We start from the raw sequence: 18142 nt of genomic DNA, 5'->3' as shown, positions 1-18142 counted from the left end.
CAGGAAAGGACATTAAAACTTAGGCCCTGAGGAATCCAGGATAGGAGACATCCAATGAATTGATAAATCTGTAAAATACCAAGGTACAATGGGCAGTCTTGGAATGACATCCAAACATAAGTTTCTAAGAAGCACTGCAGGTTATTTTAAATATAAATTAATATAGAATTATTCTGTTTGATTTGGCTTTTCACAAATCCTGTTGACTCCAGGGCGTATGAAGAGCCTATAGCCCTCTAGAGGCTTGAAAAATGGTGTCTTCTCTTTTCCTCTAAACAGACCTTTCTAGCAACACCAGGAAAAGTAAAAGAACAAAACCATACCCCAACCTCTGAATTTGGTCACTCTTTTCAAAGATGAATTAAACTTCTTGCCTTAACTCAGGATTGCAATGCTGAGTCAACAGTGCCACTGCAATTTTTAATGATTTGGATACTCCATTATAGATGAAGTATAGGAGCAGAATCAGAGTATCAGTGTTTGAAATGGTACTGGGACGTTCCTGTGGGCTGAGGAATAGAAATCTCATTTTAGCGATTCACATCTCAGATAAGGTCTAAATGCTGAACAATGGGCTGATGTTTTGGTATGCTGAAATAGGAGCATATTTTTGCAAACCAACAATAGATCTCAGTCTTGAGAGCTGATTTGTGATGTTTTGGTCACAGCTCATTATTGGGATAACTACAGATGGGAAACCACTGGACAATGGGTTTTGCCAGCTAGGCAGGACTGAAGTTAGTGCCCTTGGACCAGTGACGTCTGTATGTTTGACATGTGTCTGGTGTGGCAGATTTTAAGTGTATATGTCATCTTCTAGAGAAACAAGTAACTGCACTCCATGTGTTTTAAAAATCTGCTTTGTTGACCTTGCTTTTTCAGCATTTCTTCTATATAAACCTAAATATTTAGGTGAAAGCAACATGCAAAGTTGTGTAGCTGAGACATTTCCATTTTTCTGCTGTTTTTTCTTGATGAATGCAGGGGAAGATAACAATTTGCCTTTTTTCCACTCCATTAAAGTCACATTTGAAGCAGTCTTCTGAAATCAGTACAGTGACATTATTTTGCAAGCTAATGGCTGCTTTATTTCAAATGCTTGAGCGAGTGTTACTGTGTATTCATGTATGCACACTTTTGCAAATTAAATAATGCATCTGTGATTTCAGTTCTGTTTTTTTCCTTTCTATTCTGCTGACTTCACATAAGATTGAACTGGGAATATCCTGTATCTTAATTGTTTCTCACCTCTCAAAACTCACAGTTTGAAATCCAGTAACTTTCTAAGACATGTTCATTGATTTCTCATTTCCCATTATTGAACCAAATCTGCGGCTTAAAGACACACTTGAGCAGCCTGGGGTCTTAGGGATTGATAGATGGGGATGTCTTAAACAGAACAGTTTCAGCATCAAGGATTTGCTTTGTAGTTCTCTTTCTATGGAAATAAAACCTAATTGGGTAATAGTTGTGGAATGTGGGTTCAGTGTTTTCCAAATAACAACTAGTGGTATTTGTGAAGAGATGTGTTTTTATGCATATTCAAGTGCAAAATAAAAGGTATTTCACTTTCTGTTCCAACGTGAAAGCTTTCAAACATTACCAAATTTAATGTTTAAAAAAATAAACTGTTGCCGTGAGACATTCCATGCATTTAGGGAAGGTACATTGAGTAAATAATCTAAATTACACTGAGTTATTTACGTTCTCCAGAACAAGCAATGTGGTGGTTGGTTCAAGAGAGATGCTCTAAAGAGCAATTTTAACTTATCTAAAAAATAGTACCAGGTTTCTCTGTTCTATTTGAGCCATACTTCTGTTCTTTAAGTGAATTATTTCTTTTGGATCACTTATTTGACAAAGAAAACTAAAACTATTTTGCAACAGTTTTCGATCAATAGACTTTTGAGAAGATGGTAGAGTTTATAGGATTCTACTTAACAAAATCACTTTTCATTGTGTGTGTTCTTTATTTTTTTTTCCAGATCCAGCCATAGTAAATGGAGTATATTGGTCAGAATCTTTAAATAAGGTGTTCGTTGATAACTTTGATCGTGACCCTTCTCTAATCTGGCAGTACTTTGGAAGTGCAAAAGGATTTTTCAGGCAATATCCAGGTAGGAAGAATAGAAGTTCTTAAAATACAGTAAAGAATTCCATGGCCGCATTGAGTATTGTCAGAAATCATGACTGCTACAGATACTTGCAGGTTTGATTTTACTTCATCTAGTTCTCACAGAGATTTCCAATCAACATTTTGAAAATTTTGATTTTTTTCTACCAATTTCTATTAGGAGGTGAAACCCTCATGATAACTCACGTACTCATAAAAATTTCTATTCAGATAAACATACACACACCTGAAAAATAACTTCTAAACAGGCTGTGAGAAGGAGAGCAAAAGGATTTTTGCTATACTATATTTTTTCTATATGAGCGTTCATATAGTACTAAGCTTGAATTTTGTGCTCTATCAATGCACACAGTAAGACTCCATCATTATTTGTTGTTTTATTTTTAAACTTCCACTTAACCTGGCAGATTTACATTTAAAAATTTAAAAAACTTGTTTGAAAGTTTATTTTCACACCAGTTGTAATAAAATGCAATCACATCACTTGTAATATTTCTATAAAAATAGGTTAAACCTATATTGTTGCCTATTAAGTTTTATGTTTAATCCTATACAAAATTTACCACATTAAAATAAACTCTGAGGTTAAATAAACTGATTCTCAGCTTCTGTAATTTGATTCTTGCTCACAGTTGATATTGTTCCTTTGGCTGATGAGGTTTAGCAGCCCATGTTTCTCTAAGTCTTGAGTTTAAGCAAGTTCACTGTAAGCCTGTATGTCTGAAAATGGCTGAGAGTAATGGCTACTACATCTGTGCTATTAACAGATTGTATTTCTGTTCCCAAGCTCCATAATATTTCAAATATTAGTAGTTCTTATTTTCAAGGCTATTTCTTGTTTTGTGCTAGAAAATAAGTGTAAAAAGCAGGAATAGTTCCCTGACATTTTTTTTCCCCTTGGACATTTTTTTTATCATATTTCTTCTGATCCTCAACCAGGAGATGTTACCTCTTCATAGTGATGTGAGTGAAAATTCAGAGTATGGCCTGTGAGTGAAGCAGGTAGTGTAAGGAGAGCTGCTGGAACCAGACATTGGTCAGAAGGGCTCAAGATCTGGAAAGGACTTGGCAAGATGTGATAAAGCTTGCCAGTACCAAAGACCAAGAATGGCAAGAATTTTGTGAAAATAGTGCAATAAACATAGCAGGCATGAAGAGCTTTCACCTTACAGTAGGCTAAAAAGGAGTGAGGAAAAAGAATTATTTCTGGTTGCCCTATTTTAGGAACTTTTCTTCCCCCCAGTATTTCCTATGTTATGATGGCACAGCCTGTTAGATTAAAGTATGAAACTCCATTAACTGCTACTTAGCCCCAATACCACAGATACCACAGATACATTTTCCACAGGTACTGTGAAAATTTAATATTTTATCCTCTTTTTTTTTTTTTACAACAGGAATTAAATGGGAACCTGATGAGAATGGAGTCATTGCATTTGACTGCAGAAACAGAAAGTGGTAGGCAACTGATGACTGCCAGTGTTTAAGAAATTTGAAACGATGAAAAGTTCAGCATTTAAAAGAATTTTTGTCTTTCATCTCAGGTACATCCAGGCAGCAACTTCTCCAAAAGATGTGGTAATTTTAGTGGATGTCAGTGGCAGTATGAAAGGGCTTCGCCTGACTATTGCAAAACAGACAGTTTCATCTATTTTGGATACCCTTGGAGATGATGACTTCTTCAATATAATTGCTGTGAGTGTCTCAGGATTTTTTTTTCTTTTTTACTATTTTTTCTTCCATAATTTCTTGCTATTTGTCATGCTTTACTTCTATCAAGCCACTTGAAAAATGTTGCAGACAGGTGATGGGTGACATGTGAACCCACTGGACAGACACATTTGTTTTTTCAGTGTGAGATTCTTTAAGTGTCAGAGATTTCAGGCTGTTTGTCTGTGACTTGCAATTTGAAACCCTTTAAAGAAGTAGTCTTCAGTCTGGGATTGCAAAAAATCAAAGAATAGTTTTGTTTGTTGTTTTTTTTTTTTAGTTTGCTTGAACTTTGTATATTACCATAACTTTTAACTTCGGGGTGTGTCTGCCTTCCCCCCCACCTTTCCCCTCAGCTTCTGCCCTACAGTGCAAAATGCAAAATGAGTAAAATGTAGGAATTAGATTCAGATTTTAGCTTTTGCTAAGGCTATGCTGGCATGATAAAATGCCAGCATAACTCCTCAGTGTTCATGTTCTGGTCTGAAATGTGTGTCTGTGTAAGTTGTGTGGAGGGGTTGCTGTGTTTAACAGCAGTGAGAAATCAGATCCTCAGCAGCTCCTCCTGTGTACAAGTGAGTTTTCCATGGTACAGGTACAAGTCTTAAAGCTGGGACAAGAAGCTGGTTTTACTGTACTTAAGAGTAATGGCATTATTCTTGTGGGTAAGGATGACTTCAAAAAATCCAAAACTGACATCAGAACTGTGATTTACAGGGGAGGGAAGGGAGGAAGAATTGGTTGTTACATAAATTGTCTTTTGCTGATATTCTCTTGCTAATACTTTGTAAAAAAAAAGGTTTTCTCCAATGTATAAATGCCTTCAATTTCTTGAATATAAGGAAGACTTTGGCCTTTTTGTTTTCTTGCTACAAGGGAAGTGTCCTTTGTGTACTAAATTAAATGACCCCAAAGACACAAGTGTAAATCATTGAGATTGTACAGAAAATTAAGTACATGTGCATGAAGTATATGTATTTTTAACACATAGCCAGCATTTCAGACTGTCATATTAATCTCTTTGCATGATAACTGCATAATTAGCAGAAATTCATGTTGTATAAAGATATAATTACATATTTTATCAAAAAAAGATTTACTGTCCTTTAAAAAAAATGTGATTAACTGTAATCCAAATAACTTCTGTAAGTTAAAAGAATGTATCAACTAGAGTAATTACTAAGATGCCTGACCAGCCTTTTTTTGGTGTATGATCTGTGTTTATCAGTAGTTTTAACAGTTAGTGTGAATTATGTAGGACGAAAAAAGAAAAGTTGGTTTTTTAAGTGAAAATTTTACTTTGGGAAAATCAAAAGGCTCATCTCTAACAAAAAAAAAAGTAAAAACATATGTCACTTGAATCCAAACTAATGATTTTTGCCTAAGTAGTACAGTGGAAATATTGTGCAAATACTTTTTTAAAAAACAAGTATGAAAAAGCAAATCATCACTTTTTCCAATTTAAAGTTTATTTTAAAATGAACTGAGCTGTGTGTAAAACACCACGGAGTCAGGGAATTTTTTTACATAACTTATTGTCAAATTACCCAAGCTTCTCAACACTGAATTTGTGTTGAGAACAGGAAAGAATCACCCACCTGAGCTTTTCCTCCCAGCTGCCCAGGCTGAAATTGTGCCCAACCTCTCTGTGGGGCCATTCCCAGCCCCTTGGCTGCCCTTCAGCCTCTCCGCTCTCAGGGCGAGGTGCGAGGGCTGGTGTGAGCCAGGGCTCAGGGTGTGAGTCAAGGGCTGGTTTCCAGCAGCAGCTCTGTCTCTGCAGCTTCTCACTGTCCCTCCTGACTGTTGTCCCTTCAGCTGGGTCACCCCTGGCCCCGTCCCTCGGGGCGTCCCCACCTCAGCCTGGCTCCCTCAGTGGCGTCCTCACCCTGCCGTGCGTCACCCACAGGCTGTGGTGTCCAGCAGCACACCCCTTTCACCATGGCATTTTCCCAGCTGTGTTTCCAGATGTTTCCAGCTGCTGATGGCTCTTTCCAGGCACTACAGCCCCCAGCCTGCCTCCATTTGGGCTCCTTGCAGTGTCTGCAGCCTGGGAGGGCACAGGGCACTTTGTGGCCCTCTCCCACACTGCAGCCCTCCTGCCGTGCTTGGGTAGTATCAGAAATTCAGAATTTTTAGGAAGAAACCTAATTATTGTGCTAATTACAGCATTTGTCTGAGGTAATTTTTTCACCTGTAGGTTCTCTCCTCTCTAGAACCTCTTTTAGGATGGATTTGTGTGTATTTGTTCAAATAAATAGAAACAGCAATGGAGAATGTGTTTTTATGTTGATGAGCTCAGCTGTTTAATTTCCTTAGGACGTTGATGTGCAAATATGAACCTGAAAGTGTTCATTGTGTTGACAGAGGTACCACAGAAATGCAGGGGACCAAGCAGAGCAGGACAGGAGTGGTGGAGAGGGGGTAAAGAGCTGTCCTGTTGCCTTGGGATTCTGCAGGAAGAGTCTGTAGGGAGTTTTATGCTAAGTCAGGGAATAACAGAATATGCTGAGTTAGAAGGCATCCATCAGCCTCATCAGGTCTCACTCCTGACCCTGCACAGGACACCCCAAGAATCTCACCATATGCCTGAGAGCATTGTCCAAACATTCCTGGGACTCTGTCAGGCTTGGTGCTGTGACCACTCCCCTGGGTAGCCTGTTCCACTGCCTCTGGGTGAAAAATCTTTTCCCGATATGTAATATAAACTTCCCTTGACTCAACTTCCTCCTGCTCTCCCGCAAGGCAAAAAAATAACAGTGTAAGAAATAAAAATCAAATTTGTTTGCTTGAAAATAGAGCAAGCTAGCGAGAGAGATCTGCGCTGTGGAGAAGGGAGTGGGCCTTTCAATGAGGAATGGCACAGGTAGGCTGGGGCTGAACCATGAACTGCTTTCAAAATGTGCTGTGTGAAAGACACAGTGAGGGGACGCAGCAAAGCCAGCCACTGTGATTTATGTTATCTGCAGAAATTGCTTCCGAGGCATTGCTTTGACCAAGTGCCAGCAGGGCAAATTAAATTTGTCAAGAACAGAGATGTTCCAGTGATCAAAACACGAGACAACAAAGCCCACACAAGAGGCTGCTTGGTGTGAAAGCACTGAAAATCCCATACAGCTTTTATCTACAGACAAATGTTTGAGTGAGATTGGATCTTACTCTTTGTAATTCCGGCACAGCCTGCTGATGTGACAGCAGTTTCATTTGAAGGTAGGATACACATGTGTCAGTCCAAGAAATCCTCTCTGTACAAGCAGATCCCCTCTGTCTCCAGAGCTGTCCAGCTGTGCAGTGTGTGCAAAAATGGATCTGCTGTGCCCTGATGGTGGAGACTGAACCTTCACACAGCACACAGCTGAGCCTTGCTCAGGCTGACTGCTCTGAGAGGCCACTCCAAATTGTTGCTCTGTGACATCCTGGGCATCTGGAAGTCTCAGACAAATGACCAAGTACCCCCTCTCTCTCCAGCCCAAAATCTGAGGTGGAATAAGAGCTTTATTAGTGTGGGAAATCTGGAAAAACTGTCTGTACTTACTAGATGAGGCAAAACTTTGAACTTGAATGACTGTGACTGTCAGGATGGCTTTATTAAGCACAGTGATTAACAGAATGAATAATAGTAATAATAATGTATTTCTGTATATATATAGATAGATATAAATGTATATCTATCAGAAAGCAGAATTCACTGCAGGTCTTTCCAGAAATAAACATAAAAGGATAATGTTAAAGATCATTTTAGCTTTCATGGGTAGGTTGTTGCAATATCCATCTGAAATTGATGGACTAGATGATTGAATTGCAGAAAAAATTGTTGAAATACAAGAGCGATTTTGTGCTGCCTATGTTAAAATTTAAGGTCAGTTCACTGGTGCATGAACAGAGATAGCTGCACCAACAAGAGAAAAGGCATGTTTTTCCAATTCACTTTGAAGTATAATTCCAAGTCAAGCATTAAATTAACAACATTATCATAAAACGAGTACTAATTTTGTCAAATGCTGAAATTTTTAAAATGCTTTTATACAAACTCTACACTGAATTAGCAAAATATTAACTGAGCCAAGAATGTTAAATTAACTTTACTGCTTTAGAAACACCCTTTTAGCAAAATTGATTAGAATAAAAGTATTTTTTAATTCAAAACACAGTAGTATAGCTCCCAGTATTAATACATAGAATTTTCCAATATAAATAGTCTCCTTTTTTTTTTTTTTATTCCTACAGAATAGACCATGGATAAATTTACTTTTCAGCCTGCCTAAATAATCAGATTCTGTAGAGCTGATGTGTGAGCTGGCTGACAAAAAAAGGTAGCCAAAATGCACCTCCTTATGAAGTCCCCAAGCAGTGGTCTGTGCTTGTCTGCCATTTGTTTGGCACAGTGAACTATGGAAACACCAATTCCTCTGGTTCCTTTCCTGGACTGGCTTCTTAGGCTGGGCTGAATTGGTTATCTGAATATACTTTAATATAATGTGAATCTTTAATCTGTGTATTGTTGCACAACAAAATGGAAATTTAATTTATTTCTGTGGACCTTGTGCCAGGCAGTTTAAATGTGACAAAGAAATATGGAAAATGCTAAGGAAGATGTATAATACTTGTGTAGGTGTGCTAAAACCATATATATATATGATTTCTAGAATATGACTAGTATCTTAACACAGAATGTAGGCCTGCAGCTCTCTAAATAATGATATGGTTTCTCTTAGTCCACAATTCAGCCTGCTTGCATTTTTATGCCTACTGTGCAAAGAAATAAGAAGAGGGGCAAAATAATGTGAAGTAATAAGACAGATAACTATAACTATGTAAATAAAATAATAAATATCAGTGTAATTACACGTTTAAATTACAAGAGTAACCCAGGGGTTTTGAAGAGGAGCTCAGAAAGAAAGGCAATTAATTTTTACCTCCCTCCCCTCAGCAAAACACAGGTTATTCCCAGCTATTGTGCAGGTATCAGCTCTCCCAGCTACTGCTGTCACTACTGTCACGTGCAAAGATGTCACATGCCAGGGTATGGAGGAATGGGATGTGTAACACTGGGAAACGTGAGAAAACAGTATAATGCAAGAACTCTTCAAAAGCCAAATGCAGGCTTTCACTGAGGTAAATTAACAAGACATCTTTACTGGGCCTTGCTGGGGAAGTCAGCAGCTGTTAAACAGATCAGGAAGTTATTTCACTAAATACGAAATTTCAAATGTCAGAAGCAATGCAGGACTAAGGCCAAATTACTGATGAGGTAGTGAGGAAGTGGAGGAGGGATGAATTTCTTCACTTTTGCGCTTTAAAGATTTGGCACAGTTAAAAGAAAAGCCTCACCAATATCACTATAAAACAACCTATGACAAGGGCAAAGAAATCAAATATATGCTAGGAAGCAGAAGTTAGGTATTTTACTAGAAAGTTACAGCTGTAGTAAGGATCTTATCAGGTGGGTATGCAAGTTTAAGTAGCAAACACTGCCTGAATGCTTTCACATGTTACATCAGAAGTCCACTTTTTGTGGACTTAGGCAGATGGTCTTTTGGGAATTTCATTAGGAACTGAAATAATTCTATGCAGTGAATTTTTCAATCTCTTTATAGTTGAGATTTTAAAAATTATTACAAAGTATATCCAATTAGTAAAGAGAAAAAAATTAAAATAGGTAATTAAAATGCACCCTTGCAAGAATTCAAACCATGATAAGCTTCTACACTTTTTATATAAAGATTTTTCTTACTGTATGTTCATTTTATACCTGTACAGTAGATGCACAACACAGAGAACACTTCCAAGTTATGCTTGTTATCTTAGAACATCATTACATAATATATTCCTTTTCACATGTTGGCACCATCCAGCTACTTCTGCCATTTATGCTACCTTGCTTAACATCTTTTTGGTAGTAATAATCTAAGGTGAACTAGATGCCACAACTGGAAATAATAACACAATTTGTCTGGCTTTCAAAAGGATCAAGACCTGTGTTTTCTATGCAATTGTGTTCTCTATGAGAGAAAAAAACTTTTAATTACCCTTTTCTGAAGCAGGTTGCTTCAGTGAAAGGGGGCTGTGAAGGGACTTGAAGCACGTTCTCTGTGAAAGCATCAGTGTCCTTTATCCTGCACAACTGGGGGACACTGGAGGCTCAGTAGGAAACTGCTGGGAATCTCTCTGGGTTGTGGGGCAGTCTCTGTGAACAGCCTGATGGCATGAGTTACTCAAAACAGTAGTTAAATCTTATAGTAGTTAAACCTGGTGGACAGAAAGTACAACTATTTAGATGCAAGCCTTGATAGAGTAGGAAGTTGTTTCATTTATTTGCTGGTGGTTATAGACTTAAAAAAAAAAAAAAAAAAGGTGTTGCTACAAAATTAGGAAAACTTGAGTTTACTTACGTGCAAGTGTTTGAGCCTTTAGCATTTTATTGCACGTTGGCCAGTTGCAGACACTGTGCCTGGTATGATATAAAGATAAACATGTGTGCTCCTGTAGTTTCCAATGACAACTACAGAGATGAAACTAAGAACAGGCTTAACTAGAAAGTATCTTGATTAAAGAACATATTGAGAAAAAAAACTGTGTATGACCAGAAAAAAAAAAAAAAAGCTTGGGAGTAGGGGCTGGTGTACCAGAGTGTTACAGATTGTCAGTATTTTATTTTTTTATAATAGAATGGAGTACGGTCTTGACTTTGGACTATAATAAGAGAGGCTGTGTAGATTTGGCATTATTATTTTGCAGTGACCCTCAGGAGACAGACTGGAAAGCAGACTGAAGAGAGAAAGTACATCATTTATCAGATCAATAAACTGTTATGAGGCTGAGATGCACATGGGACACTCTCAGTGACTCTGAACTGTTCGAGGAGCTTTTGCCTTGTACTTTGTATTACCTATGGAACAATAGAAAAGTCCATAAACTCTCACACATTGAAATAACATTGATAGCAATAAAACAATCAGGAAATGTGCAAATCTGCTGCAGAAATTATGTGTATACTTTAATATATACATATATATCTATATATATAAAAGTATTTTTTTGCTTGTTTCTGTATAACCAGTTCCTATGCTGATATAAATCATCTGTATATCCAGCAATAGCAAGTTACTCTGGGCTTATATTCCCTTATAGCTGAGGACTGAGTCTGGCACAGTGCCTCCACGCAGTTCAAATTAAACACTCTTCCCTGTGCAGGAGTAATTATGTGGTGATAAATGTGGTGAGTCGAGCACTGCTGGAATGAATGGTGACGACAGGTGGCCGAAGTGGATCAGGTTCCAGGGCTCTGTGCTGTAGAGAGCAGCGGTGTTAAGTTGAAGGGAGTAGAACAAATTTGGAGCTACAGGCAGAGAGAGACAGTGAGAATTCACAGTGACAGAGACCCTGCCTAAGCAGCTTTTTGTTATGAGGCAGTCATTGGAGGGCTTTTTTTTTTTATTCCCACTGAGGAGGAGGAAGAAGGGAGTAAATGCTTACATTATTCTCATGAAATATTTTCCCTGATTGCAAATGTGTTGTTTACTGTGGATGTTCTGATTCACTTAATCCTTTATGAAAGGATGAAACCACCTAAAGCCTAGATAAAAAGTCCTTCCAGTTTGATCTGTGATAACTTACAAAGTTATCTGCTTCTAAAGGAGATTAATTTAGCAGGAGAAGGAATTTAGTTAAGGCTCTGTCTAGAAAACTATTTGTTGGAGGTACTGCTTTATTAATGTGACCTGTGTTGAAAGGTTTAAAAGATTGAAACAAGCTCAAATTTCAAATTTCAATCAATCATTCATTACAAGTTCTACTGACTGCAGACAAGTTTTCAAATTTTTTTTTCATGCTTAGGATGCTTCTGAATGTAGGACTAGGCTATGTAGCTTACCTATACCTGGTGAGAAAAACAGATAATTCCTTCAAGATCTGTCACATATTCATGACTTTGTGTATAATAAGCATCTCTGCTTGACTAAAATTTTGAAAACTGTCAGTCATTTATAGGATTGATTGAATTTACAGGTTTTTTTTGTGTAATTAGCTGTATTAACCTTTTAAAATGTTAGACAGTGCCATAAATATTTTTCAGGGCTTTTCTTATATCTAGAAAAGAATTATGAGTTATTTATGAGTTCAGTTTGTGATGTATCAAACATGATATCTTAATATTAGCCAGTTTCAGTGTGAGGGACATTTTTTCCAGCTAGTGGTAGATAGTACCCTAAAGTCCACCTGAGTTTTGGCATCCATTCAATGCTCCTTTAGAAGTATAAACCTCTGAAAATTAAGAATCATGTAAAAGGAAAAGAAATACCTCAGACAGTTTTAAAAAATGAACAAAATCCTTTTGTTCTTGCTTTCTGTGCATATTTCATTCACTCTAGTTCTAAGTCATTAAATTGACTTGTATCTCCCAAGCTTTTAATTAAATTTTTCATCATACTTTGTATTTTCCTCTGTAGTATAATGAAGAACTGCACTATGTAGAGCCGTGTCTGAATGGAACATTAGTTCAAGCAGACAGAGCCAACAAAGAGGTAAGGAATGAAAGTAACAAAACAGTGGAGAGCTGGGATGCAGTGGGTGACAGTGTGCTATAATGATCTTTTCCTAGTACAATGCATTCCATTATTAAAATTTATTAATTATTCTACTCATGCCATTTCAAAGAGTTTTGTGTGACTCCACAGAAAGAAAGAAATAATCTCCTAGTCAATTTGGTTGAATAAACTTAATGGAAAATTTCAGGAGTCATTGAAAATATACTGTTAATAAAGTTTGGTAATTATTTTTAAGTAGAATATTTCAACCGCATTAAATTGAACTATCATTCTGTTAACAAAAAAATACTGAGGTAGTGATTGCATTCTTAACTCAAAGTAACACTAAAATTGAAGCAAAATCTCCAAATAAATGTGATACTATAAGAATAAAAGAATTTAACATTCCAAACAAGTCTGTCAATGTAATAATGTACTCATTCAATAATGCTCTGTGAAAATGTTCAGATTAGTTTCATCCTGCTAGAATTTTTTAGGGAAAAAACCTAATTATGCTGACTACAGTGCAAATTTTCTTTGAAGAGAGATTGCAGTATGAATCTGTAGCTCAAAGTTTAGTTTATTGCCTGACAGTTGTCTTCAGTGGTTCTGTGCAGGCCCACTTTAGGAGCTGAGGTAAAATTGTTTATGCCTTGTGAAATGATGAAATATGATGGTTGAAAAGCCCTGTGATTCTTGTAGAGAGAAAGTCCTGTTAAAATGAGCCACGTCTGCTATTATACATCCTCTTTCTTGCTAAGGCTTTCTGTCTTAGAGTGGTTTGTCCTTCTCTCCTGAGTCTGGCCTATGGCTGGAGGAGTCACAGTCTTTATTTAAGTAGTTTTTATTTTCCCTAAAAGAAAGTGAACAGAAAAGTTTCAGCTCAACACTGAATTCTGCTCAACCCCCACTGTGGTACTTCACTTGTGCTCACGTTGTCACTGATCAAGAAGTAGAGAACACAGCTCTGAAAACACCCTTTGCAGTGTGTCAGTGCTGGGTGTTTTTATGTTTACCCAGACAAAATGATTTTTGATATTGTTATGCTGATCTTTACTCCATTGTATTACTCCCAAGAGTTCTTTGCACTTTATCTATGTCCTACAGAAAGTATTTTTCATGGGCTTCTTCTTTTATATATTGGATATTTACCACTGTAGGTATCTAAATATCATTTGGTTGCTATGTGGGCATGAATTGTTTTTAATAATTTAATGTTGAAGCTCCTCATTTGTGAATTGTGACACAGCTTTCTAAATGAGCACTTTTTTGTGGGTACATCAAATGAGCCACATGAAATCTGTGCAAGTTCTAGATGCAGACCTAAAGATTCAAATGTATTGCCCAGATGTCCTGTCTGGAATTAATCCTACAGTTAACCTTTCTGTCATTCTGCAACTGATCAAAATGCAGATCACTCTATACCCATATGTTACTTCATGTCAGATTTATTTTAATTTAATTGATCAAAAAGTTTTTATGCCACCCAGATGATGGTCATATTTTAAGAACAGGGCTCAGTTTTTCAAAATAACAGTAAAAGTTCATATTTTGTTTTTCAGAGTAAATGTTGATATAATTTCTGGTTAGGAAAATTATTTATTTATTTACAGAATAACTTTGTCCTTTGTCTATAAACTGAATAATACATGCAAGGTTTGTGGACATAATTCAATATGAATTTTTTTCTAGTTGGTTATATTAGTGAGGTAGTTCTTGTTCTTTCTTTGAAATGCCAGAACTAAAAAAAAAAACAACCCTGAGATAGGTAGCATGTAATAGTTTGGTGCATTTGTGTATACCATGACTTTGCCAATCTTCATTTCTTTCTTATATGCGACCTTATATGTTCTTATATCATTTTTCTAGACACTGTAATGAAGTTAAAAATTTATTTGCCTAAACACTAGAAGGCACAAAAGTTCCATTGTCCCCAGTATAGCTCAGAGTACAAAGTGGAGATTGTCCGAGGAGGTGGACAGCCACTTAATCCTACATGAGTAATTCAGTTATCATTCTCCTGAACCCAGCTAAAAACAGCTTTCTGAAATATCTGATACTGCTGTAAGATGTGATACTGTGTGATTTGACTGCACTGGCACAGCAAATTTACCTGGGGGCCTCATCAAAAACTCACTGAATTAACTGGAGGAGTTTCTCTTGAATTCATAGCTCTTTGGTCAGGCCCATAAAAAAAAAGATGTCCTCAAATGTTGTTCATGTGCATATTCCAAAACTGATCCAGAGCTATCAGAGTATTTAGCTGTGTTTTGAAACTCAACAAAATTATTCAACTGTTTGGGTTATAACGTTTATTTCTGTGAGTCTCACAGATACACCAGATTACACCAGTAGTTTTTTTTTTTTTGTTGTTGTTGTTTTGGGGGGGTTTTTTTGTGTAATTGCTATTGGTACATTGTAGTATCAGAGAAAAAGTAGATAAAATTACGCTTTCTCTAACCAGTCTTACAAGGTAAATACTCCTTTGCAAGTTCACTGGTAATAATAATAACCTTTTCTTTTCCTTTGTTTATTAAAGGATGAAAAACCCAAGAAAAAATATCAAGGCAAACACTGTGTTTTGTAGCATTTCCAAGCAGTCCTTATCAGCATGTGAACATGTTTCTGTACTGGCAAAGTAGAGCAGGAGATTGACAGGCAATGTTTTGATATAATCTATTGTTTCAGTTTACATATGTCTACATCTGCCTGATTTTTTTAAATTCTAACCTAGATCTGAAAATGTAGCTATATATTTGGTTCAGAACTTTCTATCCTTCATTTTTATGTCAAATATTTTTCTCAATTGAATGGGTGCAATGATGATCACATCTGTTAGTATAAACTTTACTAGCACCAAAAGAAATACACATATTTTAAAAAAGTTAAAACAATTTTTCTTTAGCTGGCAAATATCTATTCTCAAATGATAACTTTAGATGGAAACAATTAAAATTTGCTGTAATGGTATTTCATCTTGCTCCAGTTTTCTTTTATGTGGAAAGAGGAGATGTATGATGCTGATGATTGCAGGGACTGAATTTTTAACAGTTCACTCTATCACTCTTTTATGTTGCTTTTCAAAGTCCTGACCTTTCTTAAGACACATTTCACTTAATGCAGCACTGGGGCTGGAAACATGCATGGAACCAAATAGTTTAACCAAACTGTTAGCTTATGCTGAATAAACTTGAATTTCTACCTTTTTGTCAGTATATTTCTCTCTGTCTCTCTCTCTCTCTTTTATTTTTTTTTTTAACCATAATACACAGATTTCAATATAAAAAAATCCTATTAAATGACCCTTAAGGAAAAAAATCCCCCTTGTGACATACATGGATGCACACCCCAGTTCTTGCTAGGTTCATCTGACACCACTTGTACCAAATACAGACAGTTCTTAGAAACAGAGATAAGAAATTACTCTGAGATGTTTGGAGCTTTTATTCTCACAAGGAAGGCAGCTGTCTCAATAACTCCAAATAAAAATTGCTCTCACAGGATCAGTACCCCAGTCTATATTTGTCTTGAAATTATTTATTGAAGAACTACTTTCTGTCTTCCTGCAAGGCTCAGATGTTTTCAGATGGAATCTTTCCACTCTGAGGATGTCACTTAAAGATGCTGAATGGTGTTCTTTGAATCTTGTTTAATCTCCAAATTTTAGCAAAAGAAAGAAACAGACTCTAGAATAGCTGTCCTTATCACTTGCACTTCATTTGTAGAGAGCCGAAGGGCAAACCAGGCTTCTCAGCAGAATAAATTAAATTATAGTCCTTTGGGGTAGCCAGGGCAGGGTGTGTGGAGAGAGCAAGTCCTCCTTTTTAGGGAGAACTGAATGTGGTGTTTGCTGCTGCTGGAGGGCTCTGTGGTGCCAGCACAGCCAGCCCTGCTCCTGCCAAGCCCTTCCCAGGCACAGCCTTGGCCGTCCAAGCTCCAGGCGTGAGTGGATCCTGCCTTTGGCACCTGCAGCAGCCCCAGGCAGCTGCACTACAGCCAGAGCCTCTTCTGCTCCCACCCCCAGCCTGCCTGGGGAAAACCAGACCTGGGAGCATCTTCAGGGAGTGGAAGGATTTGTTTGTAGGCTACAAGAAACGGCTTCAGCCTCAGGGCTTAGAGCAGCATGGGAAACGAGTGCTTCTTAGTGGTGTTGGTGCTGGATGTTCACTGGGATTACGGGTAGCAAATAAACGTGCTCGTTCACATTCAGGGATGGGTTGCAGGAACTCTTATCCATAATGTTCAGGAATGTAACAAGCTTCCACAGAGCCAGACATTCAGAAAATTCAATTAGTGTTAGAAGAGAAAGAAAGGAAAAAGAAAAAAGCTGTCTGGCTTATACATTTTCTCACTGAAACACTGTCACTCTTGATCCCCTCCCCACCTCTTCTCTTTTTGGGATGGGAACAATATTGTAAACACAGTGTTCATGCCACACATTGGCTCTAGAACACTTACTGTTATTTTCTGGACCACAATAGTAAGGGAAAACTTACCTAAAAGAAAAAAATCCACTCATTAAAGAATGAAAAAGCATTTAAAGCATTGTAGCTCTCTAATATCCACTCTGTGGTGACACTTTCCCTTCAGTAATGTATTTAGTTTCCTGTTGCAAGCACCAGGGAAGATATTACAAGGCCAACTTCAGTTTCATCCATTTCCTTTCATTTTTCTCTCTTTCAGGTAAGAACATTAGAGTAAATATGTACAAAGTGCACACAGAGGAAGGAAGCTGCATTTCTCTCTGAACAACATCCCAGTCATTGTTGATGAAGCATTCTTTTCCTCTAGAATATGATGTCTTTAGTCCATTTCCATCTTTATTTAAGTTAAGATTCAACTGGAATATCTGACCTGAACTCTCTTCTCACAGCTGTATCAGTAAGAGGTGAAAAGTTAGACTTCTTAATTCATATGGTAATGGAGCTCAGGTTAGCCAAAGATTCTCGATCCTGCATCATTTTGTCAAGTAAAGAGAGCAGTCAGATAGAAAAGAAAATTTAGCATCAGCACTTTTACCTTTGCAATAATACAGCATCAGTACTTTTACCTTTGCAATGCTCAGCCTGGCTAAATGAATGTTTTGAAGACTGGTACAGATTTCATAGTGATTGGTGTAGCAAAAGCAGGAATGTTTTCTGAACAAGCCTAACCCCTAACAAGTTAGGGGTTACTTGATCAAGACCACTCCTTTGGTAAAGCATGAATAAATGTCTGCTATATTACAGGTAGATTTTTGAGGGATATCAAATATTTGTATTGTCATTGAGCATTTTAACATTTAACACATCCATGCATTTTTATGATGGGAAAAGAACAAAGGTTGGAGAAAAAAAAGTTTTCAGCCCCGAATCTCCAGCATGTAGCGTGCTTTTCTTTAAGACAGTGTCAAGATACTTTGAAAGAAGTAAGGATTTAAGCATCTAGACCTCTTCCCTGCCAGCTTAAAGAACAGCCAAGTAACACAGACTTGAGTAGTAAATCTTCCTTTAACTTTAGTTTCTCTTACTGCTGGCAACAACCTACAAGGAGGAGATGCTAGTATAATTTGTGTAATCTGTTTAGAAACTTCCCCATGTTTTGAGCAAGTTGTTCTATTACTTTTCTGCAAAACTGCTGGTTCTCTAAGTGCTTGTTGTGTGTAGCTTTGAGAGCAACCTGGAATTTCTGTCAGGTACACTTCAGAAAGCATTTTTCTTTTCAGAAACCTTATTGAATGGATTTTGCTTCATGTATTTGTAAAATACAAAGTTACAACTTCAAATGTGTTTGTGTT

General features: G+C 37.2%; 1 protein-coding gene across 4 annotated transcripts in view; it reads left to right on the top strand.

Annotated features, from left to right (window-relative positions):
- CACNA2D3 (calcium voltage-gated channel auxiliary subunit alpha2delta 3) overlaps positions 1–18142 on the top strand; it is a 394439-nt gene that overhangs the window by 173154 nt on the left and 203143 nt on the right. For all 4 annotated transcript variants that reach the window (XR_005258491.1, XM_038149689.1, XM_038149687.1 and 1 more), the window contains 4 exons: positions 1986–2117; positions 3532–3592; positions 3679–3829; positions 12289–12363. Coding sequence is in view for 3 of the 4 variants with exons in the window: in XM_038149689.1 (XP_038005617.1) it covers positions 1986–2117; positions 3532–3592; positions 3679–3829; positions 12289–12363 (419 nt within the window). In the remaining variant the exon portion in view is untranslated. The remainder of the gene's footprint in view (positions 1–1985; positions 2118–3531; positions 3593–3678; positions 3830–12288; positions 12364–18142) is intronic.

Source organism: Motacilla alba, chromosome 12 (genome assembly GCF_015832195.1).
Source record: "Motacilla alba alba isolate MOTALB_02 chromosome 12, Motacilla_alba_V1.0_pri, whole genome shotgun sequence".
Taxonomy (NCBI): domain Eukaryota; kingdom Metazoa; phylum Chordata; class Aves; order Passeriformes; family Motacillidae; genus Motacilla; species Motacilla alba.
The sequence above is the reverse complement of the archived record's forward strand: the minus strand, read 5'-3'. Positions and strand labels throughout refer to the sequence as shown.